This window comes from Podarcis pityusensis (genome assembly GCF_964106645.2).
Source record: "Podarcis pityusensis genome assembly, chromosome: 5".
In the NCBI taxonomy this organism is placed as follows: Eukaryota; Metazoa; Chordata; class Lepidosauria; order Squamata; family Lacertidae; genus Podarcis; species Podarcis pityusensis.
The window spans coordinates 80836211-80851222 of NC_138032.1; the positions used below are offsets into that span (position 1 = coordinate 80836211).

General features: G+C 44.2%; 1 protein-coding gene across 6 annotated transcripts in view; it reads right to left on the reverse strand.

The window, feature by feature from the left end:
* RET (ret proto-oncogene) overlaps positions 1-15012 on the reverse strand; it is a 115793-nt gene that overhangs the window by 15914 nt on the left and 84867 nt on the right. For all 6 annotated transcript variants that reach the window (XM_081004869.1, XM_081004868.1, XM_081004870.1 and 3 more), the window contains 5 exons: positions 14312-14422; positions 11235-11354; positions 9881-10134; positions 4368-4515; positions 1777-1884 (listed from right to left, as the gene is read on the reverse strand). In XM_081004869.1, the coding sequence (XP_080860995.1) occupies positions 1777-1884; positions 4368-4515; positions 9881-10134; positions 11235-11354; positions 14312-14422 (741 nt within the window). The remainder of the gene's footprint in view (positions 1-1776; positions 1885-4367; positions 4516-9880; positions 10135-11234; positions 11355-14311; positions 14423-15012) is intronic.

The following is a 15012-nucleotide window of genomic DNA, read 5'->3' on the forward strand; positions in this document are numbered from 1 at the left end:
ACAGCAGGATTCCTAGCATTCTCCCCTATTGTACCAGGCTAACAAGAGCGTGTGAAGCTTGTATCAATTTTACTCATTCACCAACCTTAAAACCTAGCTCTGTATTTATCTTTGTTAGGCAGGGCTTTGTGTCTTCGCCGATTTAAAAATAACAACACCCTGAAATTCCAGGCCAAATGAATCCAAATTTTATATACACAAAAGCAGGATGCTGCAGCCTGTATACATTATTCGAATTAAATACATCTGCATAGACTTTGTGTAATATATCTTGCTTGTGCTTGCCATAGGAGGGACAAGATGCTAAGCAGGACACTAAAACTCTGACCCCAGGGACTCCAATGGAACCCTGCTCCCAGGGCTTTGGAGACGACAAAAACCTTCCCCACATGCTGTCAGCCACAAATGAAATTCTTATAAATTGTGCCATATGGAAACATATAATGAATGTGGCTGATTAGCAAGTTCAGAAACTGGGGGTGCTGCTGAATATACGGCTGCACAAATCAACCAACTTCAGTATGGCAGTATAACAAATCACATGCCAGTCCCTTAAGGCACAGTTCCCCTTCAAATGTGAGACTGTTGCTATGCAACAACAGTTGCCATCAGATCTATTGAAACGAATGCCTAAGTTACCAGACTAATTCCCCCTCCGGCTGTTTTATTGCACCGTCCTATGGAATATTATTTCTAAACTAAGCATCTGTCACTTACTGTATTGACCTGAATATAAGCCTCACTTTTCCCCCAAATTCCAACCATGAAAAGTTTAAGTGTGGCTTATATTCGTGACCTTATGGTATGCAGCCAGGAGCACAGCAAAGCAGCACCCACCCCATGTGTAGTCCCCCCCCCCCCGTCCTCTCCCCCAAGGCTGGGAAGCGAGAGAGCGAGGAACAGGAAAGGCCACCAGCAATGCAGTGCACCTCCCACCCACCCACCCACCCAGCATGCAGCCAGGAGCAGCAAGGAAGGGAACAGCTTATATTCAGGTATTTCTTTTGTCCCGTGCCCCCTCCAATTTTAAAGGTGCGGCTTATATTCGAGTGTGGCTTATTTTCGGGCCAATACAGTAATTGACCAAATCCGATAAAGTTATCAGTAAGGTGTAGGTGTGTTTCTTACTTGTTTTGCTGGATTGTACCTATCACTGTGAAAGTGTCCCTGTCATGTCCAAAGCAGGTGGCCACAGGTACTACCATTTTAGCTGACTAATACACATGTAATGGGAGTATTTCAATATCTAAGCCGGCAGCACCTTTGTCCAATAAAGCCCGGTGATTCTGCAAGCCGCCTCCTTAGCCTAGATTTCTGTTGATCTTTTCACCAGAAAAGCAATCGCATCCAATGCGAAGGTAGGGCCCAAAAACAGGCCCCCAGTGGAATATGTTTGGAAGTAGGAATGACCAGAGCAGTGAAAGTAGAAATAAAAGGCAGCCTCCTCTGCTGATGGATACTTTGGGGCACAGGACTGAAAAACTGATTGATTGACTGTGCCAAGCTTGTATTTCTCTTGTGGCACTCTGGGGATTACATACCGTCTCTTTCTTATTTTATATACAGGCAACCCTCATTTCCACGCTGCTTGCGCTCCAGGTCACAGTGCACATCGACAGCTCTGGACAGCGCACATCGACAGAATGCACATAAGCCCACCCTGCCCCTGTCCCACCCCATTCTTCCAGGTCCAAAAGGACCCATGCGTCAGCAGTCATGCTAAATTGGACATGCCTAAAATGGTCCCCACTTGTATAATGTGTGAATCTCACTTACCATCTTGGCTGCAAGCTCCATAGAGTTTAATGACATGTGGATGGTTGACCTGTTTCAAAAGATTGAACTCTGAATGCAGATCTCTCAGCTCGCTTTGGGAAGCATTTTCTGCAGAACAGAGCAATAGAAGAAATACCATATATTAATTACAAGCACTATTCCCATAATATTGAAATACTGACATACTACCTGGATCTCTGGCACTTACTGGCTGCAAATAACCATCTTAAACAAATTAGGGGCAAGGTGTTCCTTGTTTTAATTATTTATGTAAACCACTCTGGGAGCCTTTTTCAGATGAAGAGCAGGTTTAAAATGCCTTAAATGAATAATGTATAGAGAGACTGAAAGTGCTTCCTTGATTTCTACCCACATGGAAAAAATTAGCCTCCTCCAAGCCAAAGAAGAGGGTACTGAGAGGCATGAAGTGAATCAGGCTTGTTTATTTTCATGAAAGAATCTTAGATTGTCTTGAAAACTCTTGCTCCACTAGATTCTCTAACCGACACCCACCTTTAACAGTTGGGTTGCTATAACAACCCCTCATGTCTCAGCCCTAACCTTCTAATCATTCTATTGCAAAGGAAGATGTAGCAGGTAGGGAACAAATGCAGGCCAAACTGCTCCTATCCAAGCTCCTGTATTCTTTGATGGCTTTGAGTATCTTGCCTGAAAAAGTTGCTGCGATGTGGTGCTAAAGGGAAACAGTGAGGACCACTTGAGAACATTAAAGAAGAAATCTAACTGAAACTGCTCCTCTTTTAGTAATATTTTGCAGATGATTCAGCACCAAAAAGTCAGGTCTGTTGCTAATATCCCCTTGTTCTTGGGGGGGGGGACAGGCGAACGGACACTGTTACTGCATACTCAGTGGAACCTGGAAGCAGATGCTGAGAATTTGGGTAAAACCTCAGTGCCTAGGACTTGCTGATCGTATGGTCGGCGGTTCGAATCCCCGCGGTGGGGTGAGCTCCCGTCGTTCGGTCCCAGCTCCTGCCCACCTAGCAGTTCAAAAGCACTCTTAAGTGCAAGTAGATAAATAGGGACCGCTTTATAGCGGGAAGGTAAACGGCGTTTCTGCCTGCTGCGCTGGTGCTGGCTCGCCAGCTGCAGCTTCGTCAAGCTGGCCACGTGACCTGGAAGTGTCTTCGGACGGCGCCGGCTCATGGCCTCTAGAGCGAGATGAGCACGCAACCCTAGAGTCAGACATGACTGGCCCGTATGGGCAGGGGTACCTTTACCTTTACTAAGCTTCCTCTTTGCACTATAGGCATGATGATAGCTGGCTCCTGCTTGGTCACAATATTAACTGGGTGATACAGGTTAATGTCCCTCTACCTTGCAGGACATCTTTGGGAGACGACAAGACTAAGGAGTAAAGTCTACCCAAATTTGGAGTCCTTAAGATGGTTGGATGGCGTCCAGTACACCATCTCCTAGCAACTCCGGCAGCCAAGCTGGTGCCCAATGTATTGCTGTGCTTTCCTTTGGACCACATCAACAAGGCTCTCATCTGGGCAGCCCAGGACCTCCATACACACTGCCCAAGCTTGCGCCCCTGAGAGGTCACTTTGGTGTTGCTTACAAAGCAAACACAGCACACAAGGCAACAGTTATGAGTTACTGATCTCTGTAGCCACAGCAGACACAGTGATTCTCCAGCAGTTTGACTTCACCTCGGAGGCACACCCCATTGTCTCTCAAGACAGATGGATGCCAACAAGAGGCTAATAATGCCTTAACTGCTGTTTGAGGTTTATAACATTCTGCCTGGTACAGATATCTCAACTAGATGATCTTCAGCTTTTTCATAGACCTACCATTTCATAACTTGAAATTGTTATTACTACTTTGCAGAGATGGGTAATACTGCCTTTCATCTCCCTTGGTTCACCCATCACTGCTTCCCCTGATATACTGCAGCCCAATGCCAATGTGCTTGGGAAAGGGGACGTGGCATTGCACCAGGCCAAATGCTTTCTCTCTTCACTCTGGATATATCTAAGCTAAGAGTTTCCCGACCATTCTGCATGCAGGAAAAGGAAGGCAGGTGAAGGACAGCAAAAGGAACAATGGGCATACCCATGGGCAAGCTGGCCTTCCTCCCAAGCTACTGCTTCGCGTCTGTCACACTCTGCTGTGACAAACCAAATACTCTAGATCTGGCCATTGTATATCGATAGAGCAGCTATAGTTAGACAGAAAGATCTGGTGAGCATGTTGCTCTTTCGCATCTTTTGTGTGACAATGAGGTGCTATTTTTATACTGTGCTCTAAAGTATCTGTAGGAAAGAGTTCAGCTAAAGCTGAAAAGCGCAGCATTTTTAGAATGCTCTTGAAACGCCTCTGTTGAGATGACAACTTAAGTGAGCTACATTGGCCAAGCTAAGTCAAGTTGCCCTTGTGCCCCGTGGAAGCGACTGCCCTCATCAATGAAGCACAGGGGAAAATGTCAGAATATAAATAGAATGCTTTAGGACATCCGGCTGGAACGTATGTGGGATCCGGCAGCTTTTTGCTTCCAAGCTGGACCTCTGTCATATGTTACCAAATCATTTGTAGATATTTCTAGGCACTTGCAGAAAAAGTACCTTTTAGCATTTTGACTGCAACAGTAGTATAGCCAGCCTTTCCCTTAAGCCTGAAAGCAGTTGCCTTGACAACTTTCCCGAATTCTCCTTCTCCAAGTGTTTTGCCAAGCACCAGGTTCTTCCGAGGAAATTCCCACTTTGGATCTTCCTGTGTTAGAGGAAAAGTAAATTTCACGAGACAGAAGAGTAACAGCATATGATGGGGGCACTTCCCTCTCCTTTCCACTGCAGGTCATCCGATACAGTTTCCAATCTGCCTTCTCTCTCTGCCAAATGGGGAAGAAAGGCCCCAATACCTTGTTTAATCTGCCAATAGTTATATTTCCTTGCAAAAGAAGTTTCTGCTTTTCTGCCTCATTAGCAGGTAATTTTAGATTATTATTTTAAAAAAAATACAGTGGGTGTAAGATTGAGCTTATCTTATGGTTGTTGCAAGTTAGCCAAGCGTTGTATGTGTGTTTTTCTTTCCATTAAACATTTCTCCAGCACTCTCCCCTTTCCTTGGCTGTTTGTGCTTCCTGATCTGAAAAAGCCCTAAGGGAGGAGATACCTGGGCTTTAATTGAAGCACAGGGACCTGGGGATGCTGAGCTACTAGGAGCCAGAGAGCAATACACTCACTGATTTTGTTTTAAAGGAAGCCCTTCCTTTCACCTTAATCTGCCCGCCCCCCAATATCTTTAAAATGAGTCCACTGGGGCTGGGCGATATAAACTTTTCAGCATCGTGGTATATCACCAGCCAAATTTCGTGGCCTGCCAATATACCGTGCTGTTGAAAAAACAAGTTGCATTGCCATCAGCCTGCCAGGCACCTGGTGAGATCACCACAGCTCTCATCATGGGAGCTGAGGTGGTTTCACCCCAGCCCCTAGCAGTCTGGGACAAGGCAGCTTCTTTGTGCGCTTAGCTGGGGCACAAGAGGGCTCCCAATCCCCAGTAAATGCCCAGAGGGGCTCCCAATGCCCAGAGCTCTCCCCGCTTTTGTGGGAGGCAGCGCTGGGCTGGGGAAGCCTTTAACTACTCAGTTAAGGGGAGCGGTAACTGAACACTCCTCAGTTAGAAGATGCAGATGCAGCCTTTTTGTCCTTCTGTGCAGTATGAGGGCAGAGTGGGATGGCGATTTCACTCCCTGATATATCGCTGGTGAAGCCATCACCACTCCTGAGTCCCTCTGCTAACAACTCGCTGGAGAAAGTTGCTAGCAGAGGGACTCAGGAGTGGTGGCAGTTTCACCAGTGCTGCCTACTGAGTGAAGCTGACAACACAGTCTGCTCCTCGTACTCCTCATATTGATATATTGCCCAGGCCTAGAGACAACCTTCACTTTCTTTTCTTATTAACTGATGGATAATGGTTGAAAAAACCACAGAGGATAACTTTTGGCAGAGCAATAATATATACCAGACCAGGCCAACCCAAATGGTTTTTTTCCCCTGCTTGCCAAACACAGTGGCTGAAGTGACACACTCCTTCTGCACTGAAGAAGGTTCTGAGGCATGATCACACAGAATCCATGGAAATTTATTGGACTAGTTCCCAACCCTGAAGTTCCCAGGTGCAGTTGCCTTTTATAAAACTATGAAGCCAGTATATGCATATGATAGGTGGCAATTAGGGTGAAAACTATCTGCACTCCTGCCATCAGTGTTGCCAGAAATGAGAAGTAAATGCTCTTGGGTAAAAATATTTCCCCGTTTTATAAGCTTGAGGAAACCGAAGGGGAAGGGAGGCTTGTTTTAGAATTCAACCATTCATCTCAGACAATTGCCTTTCTGTTTCGGGAACCTATCAAGCCTGACAGTCACAGAACAGTGATGACTGTATAAACCAACAGTGAAACAAAAGCAAACAGCATACATGCCTCTATGAAAGTACCATCCCCTAACATCTAAATATAGCCTAGGGAGACAAATGAGATGCACAAAAAGACAGTGTTTCACTGGCAAAAGCTCCCCAAAATGCCTCCAACATTGATTCCCCGTTGTGCAGAGAAGGATTTTTAAGGTTATGACACTAGCAACCACATTGAGCTTAATGTTCCTGGAACTGAGCCTTCACCCTCTGTCCTTTCATGTATATGCACCAGATTACCATTTAAACAGAATTCTGTTTTGCTTAGGCATTAAGTGAGCATTATTAATTTGGATGCTTTTGCCACATAGCTTATAACGGGACTTTTAAGGTTGGTAACCTGTGACTCTGTGTCTGTGATCATTTCATAAACTAGATTCCATAAAATTATTTGGTGCAAATTAAGGTAGCATATGGGTCTGAAAAATATTTCCACTATTAATGCTACTCTTCATTTTTATGTGACCGTTTATTTATTTATTTACCTCATTCTATTCCAGTGGCCCAGGGCAAATGCCAGTGGCTATGGTGGCTCATTTACAAGAAGTGATGTATTTAGCACTAACACTGAAAGTGCATACTCAATTCTGACCGAACTAAGCCTCCTAGAGCAAAATATACATCAGTAGGCTTAGTTTGGTCAGAATCGAGTATACACTTCCAGAGTTAAAGCTAAATGCATTACTTCTGGTGAATGAGCCACCATGGCTGCTAGAGGCCTCTAAAATTCTGTGTCCCGGGCTTTTTAGACTTGACAACCCATGTACTATCTGAAACCAAAGGGGTGCCTTGGTTGCCAGATGTGAAATATATTGTTATTACCGTATTGGCCTGAATATATGCCTCACTTTTCCCCCAAATTCCAACCGTGAAAAGATAAAGTGCGGCTTATATTCACGACCTTACGGTATACAGCCAGGAGCGCGGCAAAGCGGCGCCTGCCCCACACATAGTCCCCCGTCCTCTCCCCTGAGGTTGGGAAGGGAGACAGCGGGGAAGGGGAAAGGCTGCCAGCGAAGCAGCGCAGCTCCCCCCCCCCCCCCAGTATGCAGCCAGGAGCAGCGAGGAATGGAGCGGCTTCTATTCAGGTATTTTTTCTTTTTTCCCTTCCAATTAAAAAGGTGCAGCTTATATTTGGGCCAATACGGTATTTTCAGCTCTCCTACCCCAGTATATTGGCTGCACCTACAAAAGTCTAGCCAGGTTCAAGAACCTGGCTGGAAAGGGAGCCTGCATTGTGCAAGCAAGGCTGGAGAATGTCACGTGCCAAATCTTACCTCATCCTCCAGCTAGTAACACACAAGTCATCTCAGAGGCCTTTGCAATGACACAGAGGCCTCAGGGGTGGCCTGTTATTGGTGCAAAAACAGCCTGTGGTTCTCTTACATGGTGCTCAGCCAAGTCAGTGTTGTCGGAAGTGACCCCCCCCCCCGAGAGATAAGAGGTCACTTTTTAGAAAATGGGGGGGGGGGTACAGCATGTGGCTCTCACGGCCCCTGCGATTCTTCCCTATGTCAGCTTGTGTGTGTCAGGCTGTGTGCTGTAAGGCTCTCTGCAGTCACCCTTCTTCCCCATGGCAAACGAAAGGCTTGTCTGCCAAGTAGGAAGCAGCAATGCATAGCAAGTGAGACTCCTAATATGACACAGGAAGGATAGCAAGAGGGCCGGGAAAACCCAAGTTTGGCCATTCCTGACCTAGTCAGTAGAACTTCGTATGCAAACATGTAGTCTCAAATCATAGTAAAACAAAAGCTCCGGTTAAATGCAGGTGGCCATGATGACCGCAAGCTATCTTTTTATTTTTAAAAAGACTGCTATTCATTTGACTTTTTAAAAGCTGAAATTTTCTCAAGCAAGCAAACGGGTTTTAGTATTTTACTAGTATGGCTGATACAGCTGCAGTGAGGAGCAGCCAAACCAGGTTGCTAGGAAACGCTAAAATAATTAGTTGCAGACTTCTGGAGGGACTAGTTAACTGTAATCTAATTGTTCATTCCAGTAGAACAAGCGGTCATTTATGGTTCCATACCAAAGGACGTACAACTAACAAACAAGCTATTGTATTAGGTGGAACAACCACAGAATTGAATGGAACGTTTTCTATTCATATGGGTCTAATTTTCAGGCAGATAAACTTGCAGCAAGTTGTTTTCCAAGATCTCAAACTCCATATGAATATTGGCCATACGCGAAGAAAGGAAACTGAACGAATTATATTAATAAGTAGCATCATGCATAGGATTCCCACCCCCTGCATTGACTAAGGGATAAATTGTTGGTAGCTGCATGCCAGCTGTAGGTGGGGGCAGTGTCCCTTGTGGGTGGGGGCCCCCCTTAACTCTTTCTGCCCCCCTTCTGTATATCTCTCTGCCCAAGACAGCTATCAACTATCAGACAAGGGACAAGATTACTCTTGCCAGAGGTCTGAACTGATCTCTTGAAGAGGGGCCTTTCCTCTCTCTTCCTTCCATTCATTTCTGCTCCCCCTCCCTCCCTGCTGCCAGTTTTTCCTCTCCCACCCTCCTCCTCTCCTTCACTTCTGTGCAAGTTTCCATATTTACAAGCGACTACCATTTATAGTGAAGGGACGTGGGTGGCCCTGTGGGTTAAACCACAGAGCCTAGGACTTGCCAATCAGAAGGTCGGCGGTTCGAATCCCCACAACAGGGTGAGCACCCGTTGCTCAGTCCCTGCTCCTGCCAACCTAGCAGTTCGAAAGAACGTCAAGTGCAAGTAGATAAATAGGTACCGCTCCGGCGGGAAGGTAAACGGCGTTTCCGTGCACTGCTCTGGTTCGCCAGAAGCAGCTTAGTCATGCTGGCCACATGCCCCGGAAGCTGTAAACCGGCTCCCTCGACCAATAAATCAAGATGAGCACCGCGACCCCAGAGTCGGTCACAACTGGACCTAATGGTCAGGGGTCCCTTTACCTTTACCTTACCATTTAAAGTAACAGTAGCCTTTATTAGAGCAAACCTAAATCTTCAAGAATCAGTAACTGGTTTAAGTATAGAAGACCCTCCAAGTGTCCCTATTTTCTAAGAACATCCCTGATTTAGACAAGCCATCTCAGTTTTTTATTTGATCCTGGAATGTCCCACTTTTCTTTAGGATGTCCCCATTTTCACTGGAGAAATGTTGGAGGGTATGGAGTTATCTGACCCCTGAGCTAACTGAAGACAATCCTGTATCAGGAAGTTTTTTTTAAAAAAATTAATGCTTTTACGGTATATATGTTGGGAGCTGCTCGGAGTGGCTGGGGCAACCCAGTAAGATGTGTGGATTATAAACAGTAAAATTATCATTATGGAATGGGATGTCCCTATTTTCCTTGAAGAAATGTTGGAGGGTATGGTATAATATTTGCCTTATTTTACCCTTTAAAGAACAACTTGTTACTTTTATTTACTTATATTGTGAACCTGGCTTGTTTTATGCCATACTGAAAGTACCACTGCTACTATGTAGATTTAAGGCTCTAGTAAACAGCAGACATAGTAAAGATACATGGCGGCAGCTGTTAGAAGGATTTGAAAAATAAATACAATGGTGGGAGTAAACCAGGAACTCTTCCTCACACTTGGTAAATCAGCAGTAGTAAATAGAAGCTGGTTCTCCATATGCCTTGAATGGTAAGCAGCTGAAAACTGGAAAAACTTACAGGTATTTTAAATGTGTCTACTGACATCTGGTTCTCAGAGTCCATTGACGGTCGACGGACATTTGTCGATGAGTAGCTTATGGGGTATGACTGGGCAGGGCGGCGGAAGGTCATCTCTGCAGAAGCAATAGGTGGCTTTGGAGAATTCTTGTGATAGCGATGGATGAAGTAGGAAGAAAGGAGTACCGAAATAATGAAGGATAGCAGGACTCCTCCTGCAATCACAGTTTTGCACATGTAATCACACAATGGCTCTGTGGATAAAGAATAATTTGGTCATGGCACTTGCCACAATTTTTTCCTTTCCATGCCAATTAAAAATCACATTTAAAGCATCTCTATTGAAAGCAAGTATTAGGAGAAAACAACTTGGGAAGTAGAGGAACACCTACATCAGCTACCTAACATACTCTCAAATGTTAAAGCAGCTTTCACTGTTGCTAAAAAGCTGCTGTACTTGCTCCCTAAAATCAGCAGGCTGCATTGATCAGTGTTGCCAAATCAAGCCAACTGTTTAGCTTGAGATACTCCTTCTGTCTTTAGTTCTTTTTAGTCCCATCTCACTCAATCTTTAATTTTCTTCAATCTTCCTTTTGATCAAGAGTTAATTAAAGGATAATGTCAGCCATTAAATGGGGGGGGGGGGGGAGAGTCCTTGGAAAATTAAAAGTGCTTGCTCTTTCTTCATTTCCATCTCTATTTAAAAATGATAATCTAAACATCAGAATAATTATCCCCATATTGTATTACTACTACTATTACCATAGCGCAATCAGTGTACATGGCCACAGGGAATTTCCCATCCCCCGGAAGCTGATTTTATTAGCAAATGAGTTGCAGCCAGCATCTTATGAGTGCTTGCCATTGACAAAGCTTTGGGGCAAGGAAGCTCACAACACCATTGCCCCCAACTCATGCAATGTGTGCTGCTTTACAGTATAGTCAGGGAGATACTTTTGGGTGTTGTGGAGAGCACATATCCCAGCTGTAAGTCATAGGCATGTGGAACTCAGAATCCACAACCAGCACACAGTGACCTGAGGGCAGTCAGTAAGGAGATGGTGACAGTTATGTGTGGAAGTTTATTTCCATTAGCGAAGGCATGAGGATGATCACTCATTTCAATGTGCTCCTACATCAAAATCTCGTGTACTGAATGTTTCCTTGCAGGAAGAAACACACTATCCTTCAGCTTCCATCTGCAGTTGTGTCCTGTATGCACCCTTCCATCCCATGTACATGTGAGAGAGAAAGAGGAAGAGCACACACATAGAATTGTTTATCTATCAAAGGTGGAAGTGTTGGAGCATTCAATAGCACAAGCGTAAAGTCAGTAAATAAACTTCAGACTTACCTCTGATATCATCTTTCTCGCAGTAACAGCTAGTTCCTGGAAAGCAGTGACAAACTCCATGTCCTGCCTTGATTCCCAGTCCATTCAGGCCTTTCTGGTGGCCACCAACAATGTTGGTCCCTAAATTAAACACAAATGTGAGCATGCACCATTCCACAGCCAGGGCTCAATATGTCATATCAGTATGTTCTGCGTGTTTATTCTGTTGAGCATTTGAAATTTCGTTTGTAAAAACAGGAGAAACAAACCTGGGTGCGAAAAGTGGCATCTGTCTTTGGGGCTTAGCTCTAAGAAGCAATCGCATGAGACCTTGTTTTGTGTAGCTATTATGATAATTATCAGTTGCTGCCACAAAACAGCCTGCCTTAAAATATGACAGTAGAGACAAACGTGAAATGGAATTCACAATGGTGTATAGATTTGCTGTACATGCAAAAGCAGCTACACCACTGCTAGCTTTACTTTACTGGAAATAGTCTTAGAAGCTATAATCCTGCCCACTATGCCATGACTGAGTCCTAGCAAATCAATGGTGCTTATCCACATGCAACTGCATGCATCAATCTATGCACAGAATATGTTGCTAGACCTGGACTAAGGGTGTGGGGGGGGGAGCGCTGCTGGTGTCCTGGGTGGCAAAGTGAGGGGGGTGGCAATCTGCATTCTACCCTGGTGACAACACAGCAGCAGGAACCACACTGCAAGGGACACTTCGAAGCACTGAGCACAGGCATGGTGATCTGCTCATTTCTCTCTCATTGACTGGTAGGGGAGAGACAAGGCTGGCATTTGCAAGTGGAGCGTCTCTGCTTTGCTGCTCTTGCTTGCAAAACATAGCTTTCTTTCTCCCCTCCCCACAAGCTGGTGGAACGGGAAAGACGGACACCACTTGGAAATGGGCATCACTTCTCTTGCAGCAATAGGTGGAACGGACTTATTCCCCAAGTGCCATTGTGGTGGCCGCAGCTGGGTGCTCAAGAACAGATTCAAATAAAATACAAGGCAGGTTGATGCTACAGCATAGCAAAGGAGGATAGAGAAACAGGAATGGAAAGGAGGAGATGATTTGGAAGCAATGGAGAACGGCCAGTCTTCCTCAATCGGGCATCTTCCAGAATACAACTCCAATGAGCTCCAGCTAGGGTAGCTAACAGTCAGGGCAGGAATGGAAGTTGTAGTAAAACACAACTGGAAGGGTTTGGGAAGACCACTGGGAGGTGTAATGGGAAAATTATTGGGTTGTATGAGTGTCAAGGAAAAGAATGGACTATCCATTAGCTTTTGCCCATCTAACATCTGCATGTATTCCTCTAACGTGCTCTAATGATGAATTGTTGCTTCCAAGGGAAAATATAGGGTATACTTGCTTACTGGGGGTGGGGGTAAAAAGCAATGTTTTGCCAATGCATGCATGCATGCGTGACGAGGAAGAAACAGTCTGGTTTTGGAATGTAGCAGTAAGTGGGACAAAGGTCTGAGTTTTGCAGCTGACAGGAAAAACTGGATGGGTGGTCCAAGTGGATGCTGTTTGCTTTGGGGAAAACTGATTGTATTTTATAGATGAGCATTTTCTCTCTGTGCTTGTCTGCTGCCCCATGTTCAGTGTGTGTATACTTGTAAATAAACAGATGTCCCCCAAAAATGCCTTGTGTTTCCAGTGCTCTCTCCTCATAAGAAAATGAACCTTGCAGCAGTTTCCAGTGGAAGTTCCTACCGCAGAGGGATGTGGGGAATCATATGTTTAAACAGAAGATTTTTCATCAAGGCTCGGCAAGCCAGTCGGTGCCAGCTGATGATGAGAATCCATTAAGAAGTGCACAGGCATTCCCGAATATAAGAGAAGCATAGTATTTTGCTTACAATACCGCAGTGCTGAGTCTGCTTCCTACTATTGCACAGTTCTGTGCAAGGGCAAGCTGCCCCTAGAACAATGAACCCCCCTTTAATTTGTGGTCTGGGTATCAAGAGATAATGTATGATGTGATAGGTGTACCTGTCACACACGAGTGCACCTGTGTCTTCCGAGACTCAACATGCCAGGCCAGTATCTGAATGGGTGAATAGCTGGGAACCCTTACAGCCCATTGCCATTGCTTATTCAAAGTAAATCCCACTGAGTTTAACCAAGGGGGTCAAATGTAGGACTGCAACGTAAGAATGCTACCCTGAGCATACTTAGCTACAATACATAGGTAACTAAGAAATACACACACATTAAATTTGGACTTCAGCCCAGTATAGCGCACAGGAGGAGGATAATGGGAGAACCAGGAAAATAATATCCCCTTTCACTTCTTGGAAGAATCAGTTTAGCCTTTTTTCCTATTATATTTCCTCATCTTAAATGGCAATAAAGATACTTAACAACTTTTGCAGAGTGCTCAGAGACACTCTGGCTCAAGGCACTCAACAAAAGTGCTAAGTATAACTACATTATATAACCCTTTAACTGAACATTAAACTATCCAGGCAGGATGTATGCTATTACTGAATATAACCACTCAACCCAGTAACTATGGAACTAGAACTCATAGTGCAGTTCTGCTGCAACATCAGAGCCTAATGTGAGAATTATCACATTTAAATAAAATAGAAACCAGTACCTTCAAGACATAACCTTTCTTTTAAAAAAATATTTTGAATCTATGTTGTGTTTTTAATTCCAGTTCATTTTTTTGAGATAGCCACCCTGAAACTCTGGGCATCTTCAGAAATAGCCACTAATGCAGAATGGCTGTGGTTGGACCAAAATAAAACAACTAGCAGAGAAAAACCAAATAGAAAATCTCTTGTTATGTTCCTAGAGTAGTTCTTTGGGTCATGGCTATTTTCAAAAAACAATAAAATAAAATACAGAATAAGCACATTCTAATATTTATACAGGCACCCTGCATAAATCAGTCTGAATGCAAAAAGTAACACAGCTGTTATCTGCCTTAAAAGAAACTTGCACAACCTTGAAGACAGTTGTAAACGTTTTGGCCCTGGTTCACATTTAAGATAAAGCAACAGCTTGACCCAGAAGTAGGAAAGCAAAACTCAAGAGAAAAGAAAATTGAGAGGTGTCGATTCCATACTTGTGCAATCTTGAGGGCATATTTTTTTATCTCTGCTCTCAACAGCGTCACAGATAGCATCCGGGCAGGTCTTGATGCTTGGAGTGCAGGTGGAATAGTTTGTTGTTATTCCTAAGAACAAGAAACAAAAGAAGGAACTTAGCATGTTGTGGCCTCAGCATCTTTACACTGCAAGATGAGCTACTGAAAAATTACCCTTTACTCTTCCTAAAGTGATGCTGCATGAAACCATCAAAGGGAAGACTGTAATTATATTTATTTTTCAGTTCAGGTGACTTTCTGAATCTGAAAGCTCTTTCTACAACTCTTCAAATAAGTTGATTAGGACTTTGCTAAATTTTAGCAGCAAACATTTACAAGGCAAATTGGTTCCTTCAGGCCTTGGAACACCCCCTGAAGAAGCACATAGTAATTCTTCTGTGTGTGTGTGTGTGTGTGTGTGTGTGTGTGTGTGTGTGTGTGGTTTATCACAGCCACTGTTCCAGCTGCTTGCTGTACACCTCCAAGACTGAATCAAACTGATCCTAATATACGTTGTCTCCATGGCAATTTACTATATTGGTCTGAAGGAATTCACCTTTAAATACATATGCTGCCACTCCAAACAAAGCTATCTTATCAGTGACATATTTCTACTGATTATGTAATAGATGACATAGTGCTATTCTTCTTTCCTGCACAAAATCTCATACAAAAGTGTT